Source organism: Oncorhynchus tshawytscha, linkage group LG30, assembly GCF_018296145.1.
Source record: "Oncorhynchus tshawytscha isolate Ot180627B linkage group LG30, Otsh_v2.0, whole genome shotgun sequence".
Classification (NCBI taxonomy): domain Eukaryota; kingdom Metazoa; phylum Chordata; class Actinopteri; order Salmoniformes; family Salmonidae; genus Oncorhynchus; species Oncorhynchus tshawytscha.
In genome coordinates this window covers 25,982,832-26,004,886 of record NC_056458.1, presented here as the reverse complement: position 1 = coordinate 26,004,886, position 22,055 = coordinate 25,982,832, and the positions used below count along the sequence as shown (strand labels likewise).

General features: G+C 42.9%; 1 protein-coding gene across 2 annotated transcripts; it reads right to left on the bottom strand.

Moving 5' to 3' along the window:
* Positions 1 to 361: 361 nt before the first annotated feature.
* On the bottom strand, positions 362 to 20,925 carry LOC112228506 (rab GTPase-binding effector protein 1). Of its 2 annotated transcripts, XM_042309474.1 has the most exons (20): positions 20,752 to 20,888; positions 13,977 to 14,133; positions 13,643 to 13,771; positions 13,292 to 13,495; positions 12,752 to 12,915; positions 12,462 to 12,581; positions 11,715 to 11,850; positions 10,947 to 11,125; positions 10,603 to 10,710; positions 9,821 to 10,123; positions 9,571 to 9,723; positions 9,081 to 9,185; positions 8,675 to 8,791; positions 6,749 to 6,847; positions 6,222 to 6,362; positions 5,046 to 5,235; positions 2,999 to 3,054; positions 2,060 to 2,158; positions 1,645 to 1,761; positions 363 to 1,076 (listed from the first exon to the last, which is right to left on the bottom strand). In XM_042309474.1, the coding sequence occupies exons 4-20, from the start codon at positions 13,404 to 13,406 to the stop codon at positions 975 to 977; spliced, it is 2,304 nt and encodes a 767-aa protein (XP_042165408.1). In that variant the 5' UTR covers positions 13,407 to 13,495; positions 13,643 to 13,771; positions 13,977 to 14,133; positions 20,752 to 20,888; the 3' UTR covers positions 363 to 974. The 2 variants fall into 2 exon arrangements, with proteins under 2 accessions (XP_024249646.1, XP_042165408.1); XM_024393878.2 differs by lacking the exon at positions 13,977 to 14,133 and having other exon boundaries at positions 362 to 1,076; positions 20,752 to 20,925.
* Between the last annotated feature and the right edge of the window lie 1,130 nt (positions 20,926 to 22,055).

Genomic DNA, 22,055 nt, shown 5'->3' with positions numbered 1-22,055 from the left:
AACATTGTCAACGGTGATCTCAGACCATGAAAAACCCACCCTTCAGAAGAATTAGTCAATTAGTTAGTTCTATGGATTATCCATTCCTTTGAGATAGTCACCTGGAATGCCTTTCAATTAACATGTGTGCCTTCAGATGTACAACTGACTAGGTAACCCCCTTTCCCTTGTTAAAAGTTCATTTGTAGAATTTCTTTCTTTCCTTAATGTGTTTGAGCCAATCAGTTGTGTTGTGACATGGTAGGGGTGGTATACAGAAGATAGCCCTATTTGGAAAAAGACCAAGTCCATATTATGGCAAGAACAGCTCAAATAAGCAAAGAGAAATGACAATCCATCATTACTTTAAGACATGAAGGTCAGTCAATCAGAAAATTGAAGTCTTCACTATTATTCTACAATGTAGAAAAATAGTAAAAATACAGAAAAACCCTTGCATGGAGAGAGAAAAGGAGATTAACAGTAAACATAAGGGGGCAAGACTAAGTAAGAAACTAAGTGGGAGCGAGAACATTTTATTAACCACTTGCAGAAATTGTATGGATCCATTTGTTCCCTTTACCTGAAAGAGAAGTTGTAGATGAAAGAAGACTACAAACTCCTCCTTTGGTTGGGCTAATATGGCCAGTCCAATGTCTACAGTAGAACCACAGGAAAGATACAAGAATTGACACTCTGCAGGAAACAGTCATTTAGTTATTTACAACCTCTTAGTAGTAGTGTTCACCTTCACTCCTGCCTTGTGTGCTTCAAATCCTATACAGAAAAGGCCCTTTCTCCTGTAATGATAGATATCCATCATCTTGGATTTAGACTTCATTTAAAAACACCCACACCCCTCTTATCCCTCCGGATCCCTTCCATTGGGTGGTGGAAGTGGGGGAGTGGCCTGGAAAGGTAGGAGAATGTCATTAGGCCAGTGAGATAGAGGAAAATTAGGGGCAGGAGGGAGAATGGAGTTTCAGCCAAGGGTATCATGTCTCTGGGAGCTGGCTGATGTCAGTCAAGTTGGTGTTGTTGAGGATGGCTCGGATACGGTCTAAAGAGTCAGCCTGTCTGATCCGCTCCAACTGGACCTGAGGGGGAAGAGTGAATTATTTACATTGAATTTACTAGATCTAGAAATACACATACAGCCATGTAGATGACGCACATCAGATACAGTAAAATAAGTCACTATCAAATAGTGTAATGAGCACTGATGAGGTGCTGTATATAGTTTCCATGGTAAGAGGTATACTATAAGAGTTGGAGTAATGTTGCCACAGTAACACCACTATCATGCGGACTCACCTATCAAGTGTAAGGTCAGACTATAGAAATAGAATGAATTCACTCTATTTCTATGGGTCAGACAAGGTACAGATCCATTTGTCAAAGAGAAAGGTATGGCTAAGATCTACATCACAAATGTTGATTGAATACTATTATGCATTTTACAAGCAAGTAAGTGTTCCTCCAATTCTAGGGGAAGGCATGCATTGCCTACCAATAGACAGAGGCACGGTCATATATAACCTAGGACACATATTTTGGAGGCGCATTTTCTATGAATGTTAAACACCCCAAGCTGACGAGTAACCACCGTTTGTGATCTCAGAGAGCCTAGTGGCCATGGTAACCCAGCAGCAGTACTGTCCATACCTGGAGTGTCTGGGAGAGCTTGACAAAGTCCCTCTGCACCTGCTCACTAACATCCAGCTCCGTCTGCAACCGCAGGGCTTTGTCCTTCTCATCCAATGCCTGAGCCTCCAGGGCCGTCTGTCACCACACACAGCACACTGAGTATCACTACTCCCACTCGATGCTGAGACTTATCACAGATAGTTGAGAAAGAAACAGCAGCAGTGGCCAGTTGTAACATACAGGCCAGTGGAGTCTGCTGTGGGGAGGATGACTAATAATTGCTGGAACAGAGCAAATGGAATGGCATCAAACACGTTTGTGTATTTAATACCATTCCACCTATTCCACTCCAGCCATTACCACAAGCCCGTCCTCCCCAATTAAAGTGCCACCAACCTCCTGTGATATGTCTGAGCAGTGAATGACCTCTGACCTTGGTTGTGGTGAGCTCTCTGAGCTGCTCCTCCAGACTGCTCTTCAGGCCCTGGACACTCACTAATGTCTTCCTCTTTTCTGCCAGGCTGCTCTCCAGCTGGGAAATGAGCACATCACAGTTATTATCAACTACTGGCATAAACAGTTTACTACCAAACTCAAAGTCCTGATTTCACAGTCTGGGGAGGCTGTTTGATGTTGTTGGGACGATGTAATGATAATGAAGGGGGCTGTGCCTTACTGGTAGGTTGTCCTCTGTGTCTTTCTCACTCAAACACCCACACACAGTGTCACCTCCTTCCATTACAACTGTTTGATTTACAAATCCAAAACGAGAGGTCTCAAACCCCCATGGGGAACAAAACAATCAATGTGTCAGCTCTTGATAAGAGTGGAATATGGAATTATAACAGCCTCCTGCCCAGACCAGTGGGACTCAGCTCTCGCTGTTTCACGTGATCTGTGTGTCAGCTAGGCTACAGACAGACTACAATGCAGAACAAAACAATTAGGTTAAGCCAATGGTCTCCTACCCTGGTCCTAATAGAAAGTTAGATGCACAGGCCTTTGTTCCAGCTCAGTACTCAAACACCCAATTCAAGTAATCAACTAAACATCAAGACCTTGGTTAATTCAGGTGTGTACGTGCGAGGCTTGAGCAAAAGCCTGCACCCCCTGTAGCTCTCCGGAACAATGGTTGGTGAAAACTGATAACCTCATTAATTTACAACAGCTTTCACATAACACATTGGTGATGGTAAATAAATCATTCACACTTACATTTGTACATATTGTTCCATACATTTCAAACAGCAACTACTAATCTAACAAGCCAGTGGTTTTAGGCCTTAGCTGGGATTACATTATTGAAGGCAGCCACTCAAGACAATCTGACTTCACATTCATGACTCATGCAGTCTCCCTACAGTTCATGTACCTGTTCTTTCTCAGCTTTCACTCGCTCCAGCTCAGTTTTCAGACTGGATAACGACGCTGGGGAAAAGAAAAAAACAGATACATAAAGTGTCATTATGATGGTAATCAGAACATCAACCCAAGACATGCGTTCTAGAATTCTAATGCAGGTCCTGGAAAATGACTTGTCAATTCATGAATAATGCATTAGTCCTCTGCCAATGAGAGTGGTGCGTGAGGTGTATGTGTTACTAAGCAAGCAAACAAAATACTCCTCCATGCTATTAGACTGACACACAGAGCAATCAAGTGTTCATAACTTGGGCCAGAATTCAACTTTTCCGCACTTTAAGCAGTGTGTTTGATTAACATTTCCGAAGACAAAGAAACAAAAAAGAAAGCTATGATGTTATGCCATATTAATGGTATTACATGGTTAGTCATAACCATGCTAACTGAAGTGAATGGCTATGACTGGACTATGCTAGCATATAACAGGTGCTATGTCCATAATCCTCTCCTTCCCATACCAATCTGGCATGCCACATTTTCAAAAACATTACTGCAGTGAGTGAGTTTCCGTGTCATACGGCCATTAATCCAACATGTACAGTATTAACACAAACAGCCTAAAGAAGATTCGTCAGTGTGTTTCGTAATTTCCAAGATATCTGAACAACAGTCACCAACCAAGAAAAAAGGAAAGGAGAAAAATGTTTGAGAGGGTACAGGGGAAATCTTCAGAGAACGAGGGTATTGGATGAAATTCAAAGGAAAAGACAGGCAATTTCATGGTGGAGAAGCTGAGTTCAGTTGCGCTGATGGGTTCAGTATGTGACCGTGAAGCTGAACACTTGCTCAGCACATGTTTTATCCCTTAACTCTACTGTAATTTGTACCGCTGAAACTACTGTAAGCCATACAAGTTTGAGCTGACGGCTAAGCATCATATTTAGCATCTCTGGCTCTTATTAAATGCAACTCAAGATTCTTTATTGCTCATATTCACTCTGCACCAGCAGTTCATCAACAGGTATCCAGATAGCTCAACTCAGAGCCATAGATAAACATCTACACCTGCCCAGGACATACAGATGAAATGTAAACTTTCGGTAAATCTGGTACATTAATCAATAGATATCTTGATTAATGAGCATGAGGATTATAGCACAACAAAGTGACAGTGTCTCACACAGTGGGTGTGAGACACAGTAGCTTGTAGGGCTCTCCAGGTCTCGTAAAATTTTGTGGAGGATTGGTGATGATCTCAGGGTGCTTCAGCAAGGCTGGAATCAGGCAGATTTGTCTTTGTGAAGGATGCATGAATCAAGCCACGTATAAGATTATCCTGAAAGAAAACCTGCTTCCTTCTGCTCTGACAATGTTCCCCAACTCTGAGGATTGTTTTTTCGAGCAGGACAATGCTCCATGCCACACAGCCAAAACAATCTAGGTGTGGATGGAAGACCACCAGATCAAGACCCTGTCATGGCCAGCCCAATCTCCAGACCTGAACCCCATTGAAAACCTCTGGAATGTGATCAAGAGGAAGATGGATGGTCACGAGCCATCAAACAAATGTTTTTTTGTGCCAGGGGTGGCATAAAGTCAGCCAACATCAATGTGAAAGACTGGTGGAGATTGTGCCAAGACGCATGAAAACCGTGATTGGAATAACCCAGAGATTTGCCAAATATTGATTTCTGAACACTGTTAAAACATTAGTATTGATGTTTAAAAATGAATATGAACTTTATTTTCTTTGCATTATTCGAGGTCTGACAACACTGCATCTTCATTATTTTGACCAGTTGTCATTTTCTGCAAATAAATGCTCTAAATAACAATATTTTTATTTAGAATTTGGGAGAAATGTCAGTAGATTATAGAATAAAACTATAATGAACATCTTTACCCAAACACATACCATAAATTGTAAAACCAGAAAAACAAATAATTTTGCAGTGGTCTCTTAATCTTTCCCAGAGCTGTATGTCAAATATACATCTATGGTTCTTCTCTATCTATCCTTATGTGTCAAGCCTAAGGAATGAGAAGGTGAGCCTCACCTATCTCCTCCTTGCAGCCATCTATCTCCAGCTGTAGTGTGTCCTCCAGGTTCTCTTTGAGGCACTGCTCTGCCTGGAGCTGCTCCTTCAGGAACAGGATCTCCGCCTTCAGCTTCTCTTCCAGGTGGTCTGCAGCCGTGCGCACCACAACTATGTCCTCCCGCAACTGCAGCACCAGGGATTGTAGTTCCTAGAGGGGAGCAGAAATAGTTGCACGTACCAATTTAAGTGAGTCACAATGGGTATATGAATGGTGAAAGAAGTACCTGATGAACATGTAAATAGCTCGATGGTGTGAACCAGACGGCCGTCTGCTTCTGGGGACCGTGCACTTGGAGATGTGTATGGTGACTTACTCATACATTTCAGACCAAGTTGTTCCATCCCTTCCATACTTGTTACTATCAGTTCTTCCAAGATTGAATTGTTTTCTTCATTTACTCCAACGTATTCCTATTTCAATCCCTCATTTAAAAAAATAAATGTAATTGAATACTGAGATATGAGTTTATATGGAAGGAAAAGACGCCAATAACCATTATGGTGGTGACGAGAGTTTAGATACTGCATTTTCATCAAGTTTTGGTTTCACTCTAAAGACTTGTTCATGTTAAAGCAGTCAACAAGTACACTATAGAATCCTTAACACCCTGAAGGGCCCTAGTATGTTCTCCCTGCCAGTTCATTAACCAGTCAGTTGAAATAGTACGTGGTCAGTCAAGGTGATGGTTTCAGTTCTGAACGACAGATTCTGTGCAGGTCTGCTAACATTACTAGATCTTTACAATTCCAGGTGTTTTGTTTTTTTACAACATTAACATGACATAACACTCCTATCATTTGTGCAGAATCTATGTATTTGGAACACAAAGTTTTAGAAAATGACTTGACTAGATCTAGGAATAAAATACATATCACATTATCCCCCTTGGATTTAAATGTGGAATATTACTGATGTTTATCTTTGTCAATGCCATGTAAGCACAGGGGGGAAAAAATGAAGAGCCTGGATGGTCCTTGCAATGAACTCTTGTTTATTATTCAGATGTCAAGAGACATTCTTCTGTAAATCTATGAATTAGTGTGAAAAAAAAAAGAAGAGGGCTCTCCTTTAGACTATTGAGATGCGCCTGAGAGCAATTCTCAAAATGGTGGCTGTGAATGATTGTCTCGTACTTGCACCATGGTGGGTAGTTTGAAGTCCTCCTGCTGCTGGAGAGATAAGTGGAGTCGGTGTTTGCCTGTTAGGCTGTCGTTGTCCCTCTGCAGTCTACTCAGTTCCTCCGCAACCTGCTCCCTGGACTGCATCAGCACAGCCTGATTATGGCAAAAACAGCACTCAGTCAAATCATGTGGCATCATCCTGTTTCCTCCTGGTGTTTCAATGTACTGTCAAATGGAACTGCGGGACACAGACTGAAGGACAGAGACCACAAGTGTGATTAGAGGTCAAACGTCTATCAGGCAGAACATTCCATCACATTTCCACTAGCTCTCTCTTCAGCAAGATAAACATCATTCTTACAGTAAAAAGCTGGTTGAATCACCAAATCAAAAAAGGCACACGCAGCGATGGCATGTTCAAATGATTTTGCTGCTAACTTTATTTACACAGGCCTTCTGGCACAGACTGACACTATTGAGACACCGGAAGCCCAAACAGAGGCTGTATTGAGAGGCTGTAGCAGAAAAGTGCTGCTCACCATCTGTTCCTGTGTGTTCCGCTTGGCCTGACTGAAGGCCTCTTGTAGTGTTTTAAGCAGTGACTCGGACTCCTGGACTCTGTGCATGAGAGCAGCGACCTGGGAAAAAGCAAGAAATCCACATGCTCCAGAGGATAACTGAACATACAATCCACAGAAAAAGAATGACGTATCCTGATTTATCCACATTCCAACCATAAGCATTGTACAGTCGTGGCCAAAAGTTGAGAATGACACAAATATTAATTAAGTCTGCTGCCTCAGTTTGTATGATGGCAATTTGCATATACTCCAGAATGTTATGAAGAGTAATCAGATGAATTGCAATGTCCCTCTTTGCCATGCAAATGAACTGAATCCCCCCCAAAAAACATTTCCACTGCATTTCAGCCCTGCCACAAAAGGACCAGCTGACATCATGTCAGTGATTCTCTCAACACAGGTGCGAGTGCTGACGAGGACAAGGCTGGAGAGCACTCTGTCATGCTGATTGACTTTGAATAACAGACTGAAAGCTTCAAAAGGAGGGTGGTGCTTGGAATCATTGTTCTTCCTCTGTCAAACATGGTTACATGCAAGGAAACACATGCCGTCATAATTGCTTTGCACAAAAAGGGCTTCACAGGCAAGGAAATTGCTGCCAGTAAGATTGCACCTAAATCAACCATTTATCGGATCATCAAGAACTTCAAGGAGAACGGTTCAAATTATGTGAAGGAGGCTTCAGGGCACCCAAAAAAGTCCAGCAAGTGCCAGGACTGTCTCCTAAAGTTGATTCAGCTGTGGAATCGGGGCACCACCAGTACAGAGCTTGCTCAGGAATGGCAGCAGGCAGGTGTGAGTGCAGCTGCACACACAGTGAGGCAAAGACTTTTGGAGGATGGCCTGGTGTCAAGACGGGCAGCAAAGAAGCCACTTCTCTCCAGGAAAAATATCAGGGACAGACTGATATTCTGCAAAAGGGACTGGGGTAAAGTAATTTTCTCTGATGAATCCCCTTTCCAATTGTTTGGGGCATCTGGAAAAAAGCTTGTCTGGAGAAGACAAAAGTGTGCGCTACCATCAGTCCGGGGGGACAAAAAAAAAACACAAATTCTGACAAACTCCAAACATTGATTATGCAAGAATGGGCTGCCATCATATGGCCCAGAAGTTAATTTACAGCATGCCAGGGATGATTGCAGAGGTCTTGAAAGAAGGGTCAACACTGGAAATATTGACTCTTTGCATCAACTTCAATAAAAGCCTTTGACACTTCTGAAATTATTGTAATTATACTTCAGTATTCCATAGTAACATCTGACAAAAATATCTAGACACTGAAGCAGCAAACTTTGTGGAAATTAATATTTGTGTCATTCTCAACTTTTGGCCACGACTGTACATTCTTTGAAGATTAGAAATAACTCCTCAAACAACAAAAGAACTAAGCATAAAGATTACCTGACGCTTTACTATCCTTGACACTTTTTGGATTCTGAAGTGTGTTAATGTGTATTTTTTTTTATTTTACCCCTTTTTCTCCCCAATTTCATGGTATCCAATTGTTTAGTAGCTACTATCTTGCCTCATCGCTACAACTCCCGAAGGTCGAGAGTCATGCGTCCTCCGATACACAACCCAACCAACCAAACTGCTTCTTAACACAGCGCCATCCAACCCGGAAGCCAGCCGCACCAATGTATCGGAGGAAACACCGTGAACCTGGCAACCTTGGTTAGCGCGCACTGCGCCCGGCCCGCCACAGGAGTCGCTGGTGCGCGATGAGACAAGGATTTCCCTACCGGCCAAACCCTCCCTAACCCGGGCGACGCTAGGCCAATTGTGCATCGCCCCACGGACCTCCCGGTCGCAGCCGGTTACGACAGAGCCTGGGCGCAAACCCAGAGTCTCTGGTGGCACAGCTGGCGCTGAAGGAGGACAGACCTTTGCAGTAGTTTCCTCGTTGCCCTGTTTCACAGAGTCCTCCAACTCCTGTTTTTCACTCATGGTTCTCTCTAGCTGGTCGTTGGCCTGCCGCAGCATCACCTGGAGCTTCTTTACCTGAGAGACCAAAGAGACGGAGACAAATGAATGAGAAAGATTGGCACCAGCTAACTTGCACTTTTTCTTTCCCCCCATTAATTTAGGTTTCTTGTGGTCAGATTTCTTCTAATGCATGTAGCTTAGTGGGAGCCAAACATATGACATGGAATACAGAAAGACTAAATATCACTAAAGAGGACTTTGATCTTGGGAGGAACTTTCCGTTTAAGTATCCTTGACATAGGTGTATACATCACAGAAAGTTAAGCTGTAATAGTGTCACAGGGAATGAGAGAGAGGGCGTTACCTGATCGCGTGTCTCTGCCTCCTGGCCCTGGATGACCTGCAGCTGTTTTTCGTAGTTAGAGCACATGTCACATCGCCGTCCCAACTTCCTTCCTGCGTTCTTCACCTAGTGACAGACAGCCAAGAATGAAGTTAGGAGGAATACCACAAGGTAAATACAAAATATTTATATGGAAACCCCAGGCTGTCTATGTGTGCAGACTAAACTTTACACAATTCATAGCAGTGTAAAGAATGTTTACTTTATTGTTTACTTTGTTTCAACACCTAGGCTACATTGTATTTTCCTAATAGTAACAAATACAGTACTTAGTACTAAATTATACTTATTGGTGCTTTTGAACCAAAGTGGTTAAGGGATTACAAGCCAACAACGGTTACCATGCAAACAACGTATAGCGGACAATATTGTACTGCAAAACGAAGTCCAACCAAAACATCAAACAATTTAAATGAACCAAAACACTGTATGAAACTGTCCTCTTCCTGACCTCTTGCTGAAGCAGGTTCCACTCCTGGTCACTGACCAGGCGGTAGCCTGACGGGGTCAGGAAGGTGGTGTCGTGGGCGTGGGAGATGCTGGACATCAGCGAGGCCGTCTCCTCCTGCTCCGGCGTCATGGCCTTTATAGCCTTCTCCTGGTCCTGGATCATAACAAATCATTATTTAAAACTCCATTTGAAAGATCAATCGTTTTACAGACACAATACATGAAAGTCTAATGAAAAGTTGATTTAAGACCTTGGTGAGCAGGAAGTGGCCGGCCGTCAGCTGGATGGAGCTGACCGATAGCGTGTCCCCAAAGCCCGCCAGGCCCTCGGGGGCCCCGCAGTCCGCCCCCACCAGGGGTCCGAAGTCGGACTCATCTAGGTGGCTGGCCGACTTGGCCTTATGGTTGTAGCCCCCCAGGCCCTGGAGACCAGGAGAGGAACCCAGGCTGTCTGTGGACTGGACCCTCCGAAGGCCGTCTTTATAGAGGTCCATAGGGCCCCCTGCCACCAGGTCAGAGTCTAAGGAGTGCATGGAGCCGTGGGCACTGTGGGGCTGGAGGAGATAAGAGGGAGGGATAGAATGGTTGTAATGATCAGAAGTAGATGAGTAGCACTTCAGGCTGCGTTCAGTCAGCCCATGTGCTTTTGGGATGTGCTTTTGTTGTGAGTGCGATGTCAAAACTGGAAATGTGAGGTACATTGTCAGAGAACAGTGCTTTGAACAAAATCACATGCTTTAGACCAATTTCTGGAATACTTATGTTAGTGTCATTAAAGAAATTCTCCAAGATATTTAAGGAGATGGCATTTTAGACCACAATTGACCATGCTTGTCACAGCGGATTAGGTGGAGAGGTTACCTTATACATTCAACGAGACGCAAAGTCATTGTAAAGATGTGGAGTTAATGTCCAGATTTTATGGCTATTTCATATTCAATATGAACTGAAGAGATAATTTTTTAAAGAGAGAAGATCACATGTGTCTGAGGCATGTGCTCTCTGTAAGGTGTTGGTGACATCATATCCATACCTCTTCAATACTGAGCCCAAGGAATGAGTCTTCTAAAGGTTCGGTTTCTGTCCTGTCTTCCTCGTTCTGCTCCTTGGCCTGGCTGATCCTTTCCTTCTCATCCTCCTCCTGAGGGAAACAATGTCAATAAATGGACTACACTTTGACAGGGTATTTACGCCTTTTTAACTGACTGGCATTCCCATAAGAGCACATGCACACACAATATCACGTCAAATTGTCTGTCATTACAGTGTCAGTATTTACTCTATTCCTCATATATTGTCTGATTAAATCTTGCACGGCCAGACACACCCCAGGCCACTAACCCCCCCCACACCCCTTCTGACTCCAGGTGTGCGTACCTGGTCCCTCTTCTTAATCTCTTCCACCTGCCGGAGCTGCTCAGAAGTGAGCACGTTCTCGATCCTCTGCATGTCCCTCATCAGCAGCCTCTGTGACTCCAGGAACTGGTCGTTGGCCCGCTGCCAAGTGTGCTTCAGCTGGTTGTGCTGCTGCCGCTCCAGCTCCAAGAGGTGACACACTGACCATGGAAGAAAAAACATGACAGACAGATATATATAGCAAGAGATAGAGAGAAAAAAGAGACAATACTGTGCTGTACTTCTGTATTGAAATGTCTTACATCTCTTATCCTTATGTTTGACAGTATAAGAAAATTTGAAAGATAAATACACAACGCAGAGAGAGGACAAGAGGTCATTAGAGTACGAGAGACAGAGGATTAAAAGTCAATAGAGTACTAAAGATGAATGGAAAGTGTTTTTTCTGTAATAGGGGATCAATGGGAGGAATTTGTCTATACAGTGAGCCTGAAATAGGATACTTGTATTTGGCCATTGGCCCAGTTTTATTGCAAGGAATTCTAATTGGTCAACCACAGGCTAGGGCTGGGTTATAAAACTACATGCTGTCCCTTTGTTCTGTGGGGAGAATCACTGGAGAGCATCACTGAGGACAGGGGAGAATGACCATCTACTTCCAAACATGATTTGTCCTACTTGAATAAACCTATTTTCCTCCCCTTGATTTACTTTGGGGTCTGTGTTATTAAAGAATAACATCAACTGCTAACAGCTTGCTTAAAAAAAAAAGCTTTACGAGTGTGTCACCTTCGTGGAGCTCTTTTCGTAGTTTCTCTGCGTCCTCCTGAAGGACTGACTTCTGAGTGTTGAGCACCGCCACGTACATCTCCAGGTCTGTGCGGCAGGATTTCTCTGCTTCCAGGACATGATTGAGCTCCTTTACCTACAGAACGAAAACAAGTAATTTATCAGTAACTCAAATGACATATTTAAACTGAAAGCCATTTTTAGGAAGTATTTCTTCCACTGTATCACTTCAGACAGTTTTGCCTAGATTATTTGTCTATAAATGTCATAAATAATGATCCTAAATTCATGGTCCTCTGCAAATGGTCTAAATTAGGGGTCAGCAAAAGGCGGCCTGCGTGCCAAAACCGGCCCGCAAGGGATATTTTTATTATTTTAGTTTTGGGCAAAAAAATTTTTTTTTTAAATAACCAGGAATTCAGCAAAAAAAAATGTGTTTAATTTAGGAAATCTGTTCCCTAGAGACACATGTGATCGTGTCTCATTGTAATTTTCAAATACAAATCTCTTTTTAGGCTTGGTTGTGGTCAATTTGCAGTGTACAAATTATAATTAGGTTCCGGCCCCCTGACCATCCACTCCGTCAAATCGACCCATGGCTGAATCTAGCCTACCGTCGTCTAGATATAACCCATACTGCAATTGACATCTTGGATGGATAAGATTGTTTTGTTAATAAAATAAGCATGGAGATCTTGTCTGTGTTGTAAAAGTCTTTGTTTTCCTTTCCAGACCCTTTTGACTAACCTTCGAGGCTTCCAGCTCCTTCACCCTGTCCTCTGCCACAGTCAGTTTGACTTTCAGAGCTGCTATCTCCTGTTCCATAGGCATTACCACTGACCGTAGCTTCTCTGCATCTTCCTGGGCCTGGGGGAAAACACATTCAAATAGAGTCACATTCCAATTCTCTTCAAGGCTTCTCTATGGAGATTTTCTGTTTTTATTAAATTGATTGAACTGCAATGGAATTGACCCCAACACTGATGAAAGGATTCATGTACTTTGATGACACCCCCCCCGGTGTGAAACCAGCCTACCTTCTTCATGTCGTTCTCCAGGTTCTCCTCCTCCTGGCCGCCCTCAGAGAGGCGGTGTCTCAGCTCGCCCATCTCCCTCTCCACCACCTCCCTGTACTGGTTCCATTGGGCACGCTCCTGCTCAAGGCGCTGGTGGAACTGCACCTCATACTCACGCACTGTGTCTGAGGGGGGAGGGGAGATAACACAGTACCAGTCAATGTGCTCATAACTGATCCTCAGTGTAAAGAGTAGCAGTGGATTTTCAAATCAGGCTCATTACTAGATACCTACTAAACTCAATTTAACAAACTTTATTTGCTGACAATTTTTTATTCTATGTTCATTTCTGCGTATCAATCTAAGATGCTACTTCTGTAACAGAAGCATGGCAATGACATGGGATCAAAATGACTGCCTTTCATGCAGGCCTAGTCTAGAGGAAATGTTACATGGGTTATTTACAGCTACTGGAATCCTTCCAACAGAGTCACCAACTAGATACTGAATGGCAAAATTAGGGCCAGAGGAGGCAATGTAGAGTTAGCCTAGCTACAGTACCTTTCATGATGGCCTGTAGGGAGGCCACCTCCTCCTGCCACTGTCCCTTGACCTGGTCAATGGCCTCCTGCTTGGTGCTCTCTGACACAGTGGCCACCGCCTTGATGTTCTCCATGTCAGCTTGGGCCTGTTCCAGCTGGGCCTGTACACGACTCAGCTCCGACTGGGCCCCCTCCAGAGACGCTGCCTGGCACTTCAGTTCCTCTGGGAGGAAAGAGAGGAAAAGATAGGAGGTAACCCATGATAAGGTTGGATATGTTCCAGGAGACCAGGGTCCATATTCATGAAGCTAACTACACAAGTTTACCATTAGCAACATGGCATAATGCAGACAGCAGATTGAACAGTTACCTTCTTTGGACAGGTAGAGCTCTTTGAACTTGGCCCGTTTCTGGTTGAACTCAGACTCCAGTTGCTGTTTGCGCTTGACAAACTCAGCTCTCTCCTGCTCCAGGGCTGCCACTCGCTGCTGGAGCACCGCTAAGGGAAATTACAAAACAAGAACACTAAAGAAACTTCCAGGGGGAAAAAAGGGTATTCCTCTACACACTGCAATACAACCAGCCTGAAAGCAGTGATTTAATTTATTTAAAAGGGAAAATTCAAAAGGCACTCGCATATCTGAGCTATCTTTGTTGCAGGTGCATGGTAACAGTTGAATAAGATAAGAAAAAAAAGAACAAACCTGCACTGTTCTTGATAGTATCACTGCTCTTTAATAAGCTTTACACCTCAAGGCCTTCGTCAGAGCTTTGCGAGGGGCAATCCATAACTACATTTTTGGTATTGCCAAGGCAGGACTCAGTGGGAGGGTCACTTGGTCTTCACTTCAACAATAATCCCTGTTGGTGTTGTTTATAATACAATAAATGGAGGTCTAACTGGTGGACAGATTATTATTTCACCAGGTTGGCCAGTTGAGAAAAAGATCATTTACAACTGCGACCTGGCCAAGATAAACAGAGTTACACATGGAATAAACAAACGTACAGTCAATAACACAATAGAAAAGTCTATATGCAGTGTGTGCAAATGAAGTAAGATTAGGGAGGTAAGGCAATAAATAGGCCATAGTGGCAAAATAATTATAATAATAATAATTTCGCAAATAAACACGAATGATAGATGTGCATTAATCTTCTGCACAAGTAGATGCAAAGGACCAAAAATATATATTTAAATAAAAATATGGGAATGAGGTAGTTGGATGGGCTATGTACAGGTTCAATGATCTGTAAGCTGCTCTGATAACTGATGCTTAAAGTTAGTGAGGGAGATATGAGTCTCTAGCTTCAGTGATTTTTGCAATTCGTTCCGGTCACTGGCAGCAGAGAACTGGAAGGAAAGGCAGCCAAAGGAGGAATTCTCTTTGGGGGGGACCAGTGAAATGTACAGTTGAAGACGGAAGTTTGCATACACCTTAGCCAAATACATTTAAACTCAATTTCACAATTCCTGACATTTAATCCTTGTAAAAATTCCCTGTCTTAGGTCAGTTAGGATCACAACTTTATTTTAAGAATGTGAAATGTCAGAATAATAGTAGAGCTGAAATAAATCACTATTTTATGTCTTTCATCACATTCCCAGTGGGTCAGAAGTTTACATACACTCATTTAGTATTTGGTAGCATTGCCTTTAAATTGTTTAACTTGGGTCAAACATACTTTGGTAGCCTTCCACATGCTTAAGTTGGTGAATTTTGGCCCATTCCTCCTGACAGAGCTGGTGTAACTGAGGCAGGATTGTAGGCCTCCTTGCTCGCACACGCCTTTTCAGTTCTGCCCACAAATGTTCTATAGGATTGAGGTCAGTGCTTTGTGATGGCCACTCCAATACCTTTACTTTGTTGTCCTTAAGCCATTTTGCCACAACTTTGGAAGTATGCTTGGGGTCATTGTCCATTTGGATGACCCATTTGCAATCAATCTTTAACTTCCTGACTGATGTCTTGAGATGTTGCTTCAATCTATCCAAATAATTTTCCTCCCTCATGAAGCCATCTATTTTGTGAAGTGCACCAGTCCCTCCTGCAGCAAAGCACCCCCCAAAACATGATGCTGCCACCCCTGTGTTTCACAGTTGGGATGGTGTTCTTCAACTTGCAGCCTCCCCCTTTTTCCTCCAAACATAAGTGGTCATTATGGCCAAAAAGTACCATCTTTGTCCCCATTTGCAAACCGTAGTCTTGATTTTTTATGGTGGTTTTGGAGCAGTGGCTTCTTCCTTGCTGAGCGGCCTTTCAGGTTATGTCGATACAGGACTCGTTTTACTGTGGATATAGATACTTCTGTACCGGTTTCCTCCAGCATCTTCACAAGGTCCTTTGCTGTTGTTCTGGGATTGATTTGCACTTTTCGCACCAAAGTACGTTCATCTCTAGGAGACAGAACGCGTCTCCTTCCTGAGTGGTATGACAGCTGCGTGGTCCCATGGTGTATATACTTGTGTACAATTGTTTGTACAGATGAACATGGTACCTTCAGGCGTTTAGAAATTGCTCCCAAGGATTTACACCTCCAATTGACTCAAATGATGTCAATTAGCTTAACAGAAGCTTCTAAAGCCATGACATAATTTAATGGAATTTTTCAAGCTGTTTAAAAGGCACAGTCAACATACTGTATATAAACTTCTGACCCAGTAAAATTGTGATACAGTGAATTATAAGTGAAATAATCTGTCTGTAAACAATTGTAGGAAAAATTACTTGTGTCATGCACAAAGTAGGTGTCCTAACAGACGTGCCAAAACTATAGTTTGTTAACAATATATATCTGTGGAGTGGTTTAAAAACTAGTTTTAATGACTCCAACATTAGTGTATGTAAATTTCCCACTTCAACTGTACCTGCTGGAGCGTGTGCTACGGGTGGGTGCCGCTGTGGTGACCAGTGAGCTGACATAAGGCGGGGCTTTACCTTATAGATGACCTGGAGCCAGTGGGTTTGGTGACAAATATGAAGCGAGGGCCAGCCAACGAGAGCATACAGGTCGCAATGGTGGGTGGTATATGGGGCTAGGTGACAAAACAGATGGCACTGTGATTGCATCCAATTTGCTGAGTAGCGTGTTGGAGGCTGTCTATTTTGTAAATGATATCGCCGAAGTCAAGGATCAGTAGGATAGTCAGTTTCACGAGGGTATGTTTGGCAGCATGAGTGAAGGATGCTTTGTTTCGAAATAGGAAGCCGATTCTAGATTTAACTTTGGATTGGAGATGTTTGATGTGAGTCTGGAAGGAGAGTTTACAGTCTAACCAGACACCTAGGTATTTGTAGTTGTCCGCATATTCTTAGTCAGAAACGTCCAGAGTAGTGATGCTAGGTGGGCGGGCAGGTGGGGCAGCGATCGGTTGAAGAGCATTTAGCATTACTTGCATTAAAGAGCAGTTGGAGGCCACAGAAGGAGAGTTGTATGGCATTGAAGCTTGTCTGGAGGTTTGTTAACACAGTGTCCAAAGAAGGGCCAGAAGTATACAGAATGGTGTTGTCTGCGTAAAGGTGGATCAGAGAATCACCAGCCGCAAGAGCGACATTATTGATGTACATAGAGAAAAGAGTCGGCCCGAGAATTGAACCCTGTGGCACCCCCATAGAGACTGCCAGAGGTCCGGACAACAGGCCCTCCGATTTGACACACTGAACTAGTAGTTGGTGAACCAGGTGAGGCAGTCATTAGAGAAACCAAGGCTTTTGAGTCTGCCGATAAGAATGAGGTGATTGACAGAGTCGAAAGCCTTGGCCAGGTCGATAAATACGGCTGCACGGTATAGTCTTTTGTCGATGGCAATTATGATATTGTTTAGGACCTTGAGCGTGGCTGAGGTGCACCCATGACCAGCTCAGAAACAAATCAATCTCACTAATTGTAGCCAATCCAAAAGGACAATACCTATGCCGTACAAAATACCAAGCAGCATTCTGGGGCTAGAATCAAATGAGTATTTAATGACTGTATTAGCATAGTGACTGTGTTAGCAAGATGTTTGACCAGAAAGACGACCAGAAGACCAGATGCTCAAATGAACTAAACAAAGACTTTGACGTAGGCCTGACCATCAACAAACTCCAGGGGGTGTCCAAGTTGGTAAAATATTCAACTTCATTACATATAAAACAGCATAAGTTGCCTGATATCCCTTGTGTCCAACATAATGGTTATATAAATGGCACAGTAATATAATTTACTTTTTAGAGTCAATCTCCAGCTCAAAAAGTACACTAGTTGCCAGTTCCAGTCTTTGATTTGGGTTTTTTGGCCTACTCTGGGAATATCTCTCCACTAGCTTTAGGTTACATACTGTACAGCTTTTCCCATTCAAATAAAAATGTATTTGTCACATGCACCGAATACAACGGGTGTAGACTTAACATTGAAATTCTTGTTATGAGGCCTTCCCAATGATGCAGAGTTAATAAGACAAATAGAAACACAAGAGGAATAAAAAATAGACAAGAATTAAGCTATATGCAGGGAATACCAGTACCATAACAATGTGCTGGGGTATTTGAGGTAGCTATGTACATAATGGCAGGGTCAAGTGACAAGGCATCAGGAGAGATAATAGTAAAATTCAAATAAAAGAATAGCGTAGCAGCATAGGATGAGTGTGAATGTGTCTGCATGTGTGTATGCGTGTGTGTGTGTCTGTAAATGTGTATAAACAGAATATAGTCTTGTGAGTGTGCATAGAATCAGTGCAAGATAAGGTCAATGCAGATTGTGCAGGTAATGAACTATTTAGCAGTCTTATGGCTTGGAGTAGAAGCTATCTCGGAGCCTGTTGGTTCGAAAGCCGATGCTCCAGTACCGTTTGCCGGACGATAGCAGAGAGAACAGTCTATGGCATGGGTGGCTGAAGTCTTTGGCAATTTTTCAGGCCTTCCTGACACCGCCTGATATAGAGGTCCTGGATGGCAGGGAGCTCTGCCCCAGTGATGTACTGGGCCGTCCGCACAACCCTCTGTAGCGCTTTGCGGTCTATAGAGGCGCATTTGCCATACTAAGCGGTAAAATCGTCAGATCAGTGTTTTTAATTATTTTATTTCACCTTTATTTAACCAGGTAGGCTAGTTGAGAACAAATACTCATTTGCAACTGCGACTTGGCCAAGATAAAGCAGTGTGAGCAGACAACAGAGTTACACATGGAGTAAACAATTAACAAGTCAATAACACAGTAGAAAAAAAAGGGGAGTCTATATACATTGTGTGCAAAAGGCATGAGGAGGTAGGCGAATAATTACAATTTTGCAGATTAACACTGGAGTGATAAATTATCAGATGTTCATGTACAGGTAGAGATATTGGTGTGCAAAAGAGCAGAAAAGTAAATAAATAAAAACAGTATGGGGATGAGGTAGGTAAAAATGGGTGGGCTATTTACCGATAGACTATGTACAGCTGCAGCGATCGGTTAGCTGCTCAGATAGCAGATGTTTAAAGCTGGTGAGGGAGATAAAAAGTCTCCAACTTCAGCGATTTTTGCAATTTGTTCCAGTCACAGGCAGCAGAGAACTGGAACAAAAGGCGGCCAAATGAGGTGTTGGCTTTAGGGATGATCAGTGAGATACACCTGCTGGAGCGCGTGCTACGGATGGGTGTTGCCATCGTGACCAGTGAACTGAGATAAGGCGGAGCTTTACCTAGCATGGACTTGTAGATGACCTGGAGCCAGTGGGTCTGGCGACGAATATGTAGCGAGGGCCAGCCGACTAGAGCATACAAGTCGCAGTGGTGGGTGGTATAAGGTGCTTTAGTGACAAAACGGATGGCACTGTGATAAACTGCATCCAGTTTGCTGAGTAGAGTGTTGGAAGCAATTTTGTAGATGACATCGCCGAAGTCGAGGATCGGTAGGATAGCCAGTTTTACTAGGGTAAGTTTGGCGGCGTGAGTGTTGCCTTTTGCAAAGCCTGTCTTTAGTCAATTAAATGTGTTATTGCACTCATTTAGCACCTGGTGAATGTAGCCTCAATAATACAAGTATTTTATATAGATAGCACTTTTCATTAGAAGTAGAAACTCAAAGTCGCTATAAACACACACTGAACCAAAAACATTGTGCTAAACTGAGGACGGATATGGAGCACCTCTACTTTGGACAACTCCTAGAAATGGCATACAAGTCAGAGGCCATTAAAATGAACAGAGGTGTGACAATGTCAGCTTGTGCATATTGCAGAGCATGACATATTTCAGAGTGGGATGACATCAGTAACAATTACAACCATTGACACAACTCATTATCTCCATTGCAAGATCTGGTGTAGATAGTTTGACAAAATCTGCAAGAATCCTGTAAATTCAATTCAGTCATAGGCTGAAATTATCAATACATTTTGGGCAACGATGTATCTGCGTGGCTACTACTAGCAAACTAGCTAGGGTCTGAAATTCAAAATTGGTCCATGTCCCCCTCGAAAACTCTTCTCCATGTACATTCGCCCGCATCTGGCTTCATGTTAACTACAAATTCAGACAAGGTCTTTTAACATGTAGAATAGTCAATACTCGAACCGTTTTTAAAACAGATGCCCCTTATCTTTCATATCTGCGAGAAATATTTAAAATTGAAAAAATAAAAAACACTTACTGTAGCCGTTTTGCACAGATCAACAAGTTGTGTGCCTCCAGTTGATGAAGACACACTTCCTCCCCAGTTTCTTCCATAATCAAACGTTGTTAAAGAAAAATTCCATCCGAACACTATATTTTGGTATTTGTTTCGTTAGTCTATTGTTGACATAGGAACACTAACCCTAACAAAAAGGTGTGAGGTAATTTAACCTTTTGTGTTTTTTGAAAATGATTTCTCACTGCGTTTCCAAAAACTTACCGCAAGCGATGTGCGTTAATAACGTTTAGAGCAAGCGTCGGGCTCTAATGAAAACTCCCCCGGGCAATAGGAGCTATAGCACTTAGAATCTATGAATGGGATAGTCCCCTGTTAGTTGGAGTAGACAAAAGCTGTGCAGCTAACTACATTTAGCAAACAAGAGGATGGAAAACTAACGTTAGCTAAACGTTACAATATTAATGTTTAAATAAACATTGTTCGAAAACGTTTGATACTTGTACAAATGTGACTGCCAGCATTATCCCTTTCCAGTTTCCACTGCGTCGATGGTCTCGCCTACTGTCAATGGCTTCAAAACAACAATGACAGGTATAGTGGTAGCTAACTAGCTAGTTAGGTAACATAAACACCGTTCGACTAGCTAGCTAACGCCAAGATGGGTGTATTTATTTCCCAACAACGTATGGAAATCTAGTTTTGGGCCTGTGTAGCTCGCTATGTATGAATATATCCAGCAGAGAGAACATTGAAATAATGTCCAGGGAGTGACACGTCGGGTGATGGTGCTTGCTGAGCCCGATTATTCACAGGCCATTTAATTATCTGTATTAAATCGAGACTATACCACATAAAGACTATCAAAAAAGAACAAATCTTTACCGTCATGCTGGGGCTGCCGGGCGGATCCCGAGGCCTGGTCGGCCATGGTTTCCAGGGGATGGAATTGCAATAACCGGCGCGGTGTTGGAGGAAAGCTAGCTAGCTAGGCGTGTCCAAGAAAACAGCCTGCTCGCTACATGGAAGACAACGTCATTGGGGGAAACAGCACACTACGCATGTGTGAACACTACCACATAAATATCGGGGGTTTCCACTAGTTACCACAGTCACAAATGGCTATATCCCAGATTATCCATTATATTGACAATATACTCTAGTGGCCGCTCTAACAACGAAAATGCATTTATTCAAAAATGGAAGGCAGTCGGTAGGAGGCAAGATCAACTGGGATCATGAGAGCAGATACGCACACACACACACACACACACACACACACACACACACACACACACAATGGTTTCCACTAGTTACCATAGCCACAAAATGAACATTTGGCTATAGCAAAAATTCCTGAAAACAAAAATGTACTTTTAAAAAAATTCAAGATTAGGGTTAGGCATAAGGTTAACCGTGTGGTTAGGTTTAAAATCACATTTTCAGAAGATACAATGTAGAAATAGGCGGGGTTTATGACTTTCTCAATTTTGCTAGGATGTCACGTGTCCTACTCGTATCAGTACACTCTTAACAATCAAAGCCTTACGAAACTTCTATTTTATAAAATAAACCATATATTGAAGACCGAATGCATTTGACACCCCTGGCATAGAGCTTCCTATTGGCTGCTTCTGATCATTTCCAAGTGGGGAAACTCTTTTTCCGCATTCATATCATGTCGGAGTGATCGGATGAACCTCTTGCCTACTTCAGAGGAACGATTTGGGCAATTCACATGCTCAGAGCTTGGAAGGAACGCAATAACCATTCTCACCATTGACCACTGTGTTTGTTGCCATTTTCAGTGGTGCATGATGTCAAAGTTCAGCATGTGGGAAAGATCGGGGTCAAGAGATCATTCCCAATTTTCCTAGTCATAATTACAGATTGGAGGGGCGTTCACATGCATTTTTCCCAGTAGGAAGGTCGTATTTACGAGTTGCCAAATTGACTTCAATGCGGCATTTCTACGCACCACCAGTCGAGAGATCACATCCTAGATGTCGTGATGCCATTCAGTATGTGGTGCTTTCACCCAAGACAATATTACTTTGACTCAAACTACTTGTTGAACTATCCATACAAACTAGCTAACAAATTAGACAATATTAACAGCCACATACACACACACACACACACACTCACCCCCCTTCTCCCTCACTGCCTCACCCATCCTCACACTCTGC

Bases quoted from the DNA above. Each gene is read 5' to 3' on its own strand.
- LOC112228506 (XM_024393878.2), bottom strand. From the start codon at position 20,797: ATGGCCGACCAGGCCTCGGGATCCGCCCGGCAGCCCCAGCATGACG. The intron at 12,916-13,291 runs GTACTGTAGCTA...CTCCCCCCTCAG, and splicing joins CCTACAGGCCATCATGAAAG to ACACAGTGCGTGAGTATGAG. The intron at 11,126-11,714 runs GTGACACACTCG...TTCCATGGTCAG, and splicing joins ACGAAAAGAGCTCCACGAAG to TGTGTCACCTCTTGGAGCTG.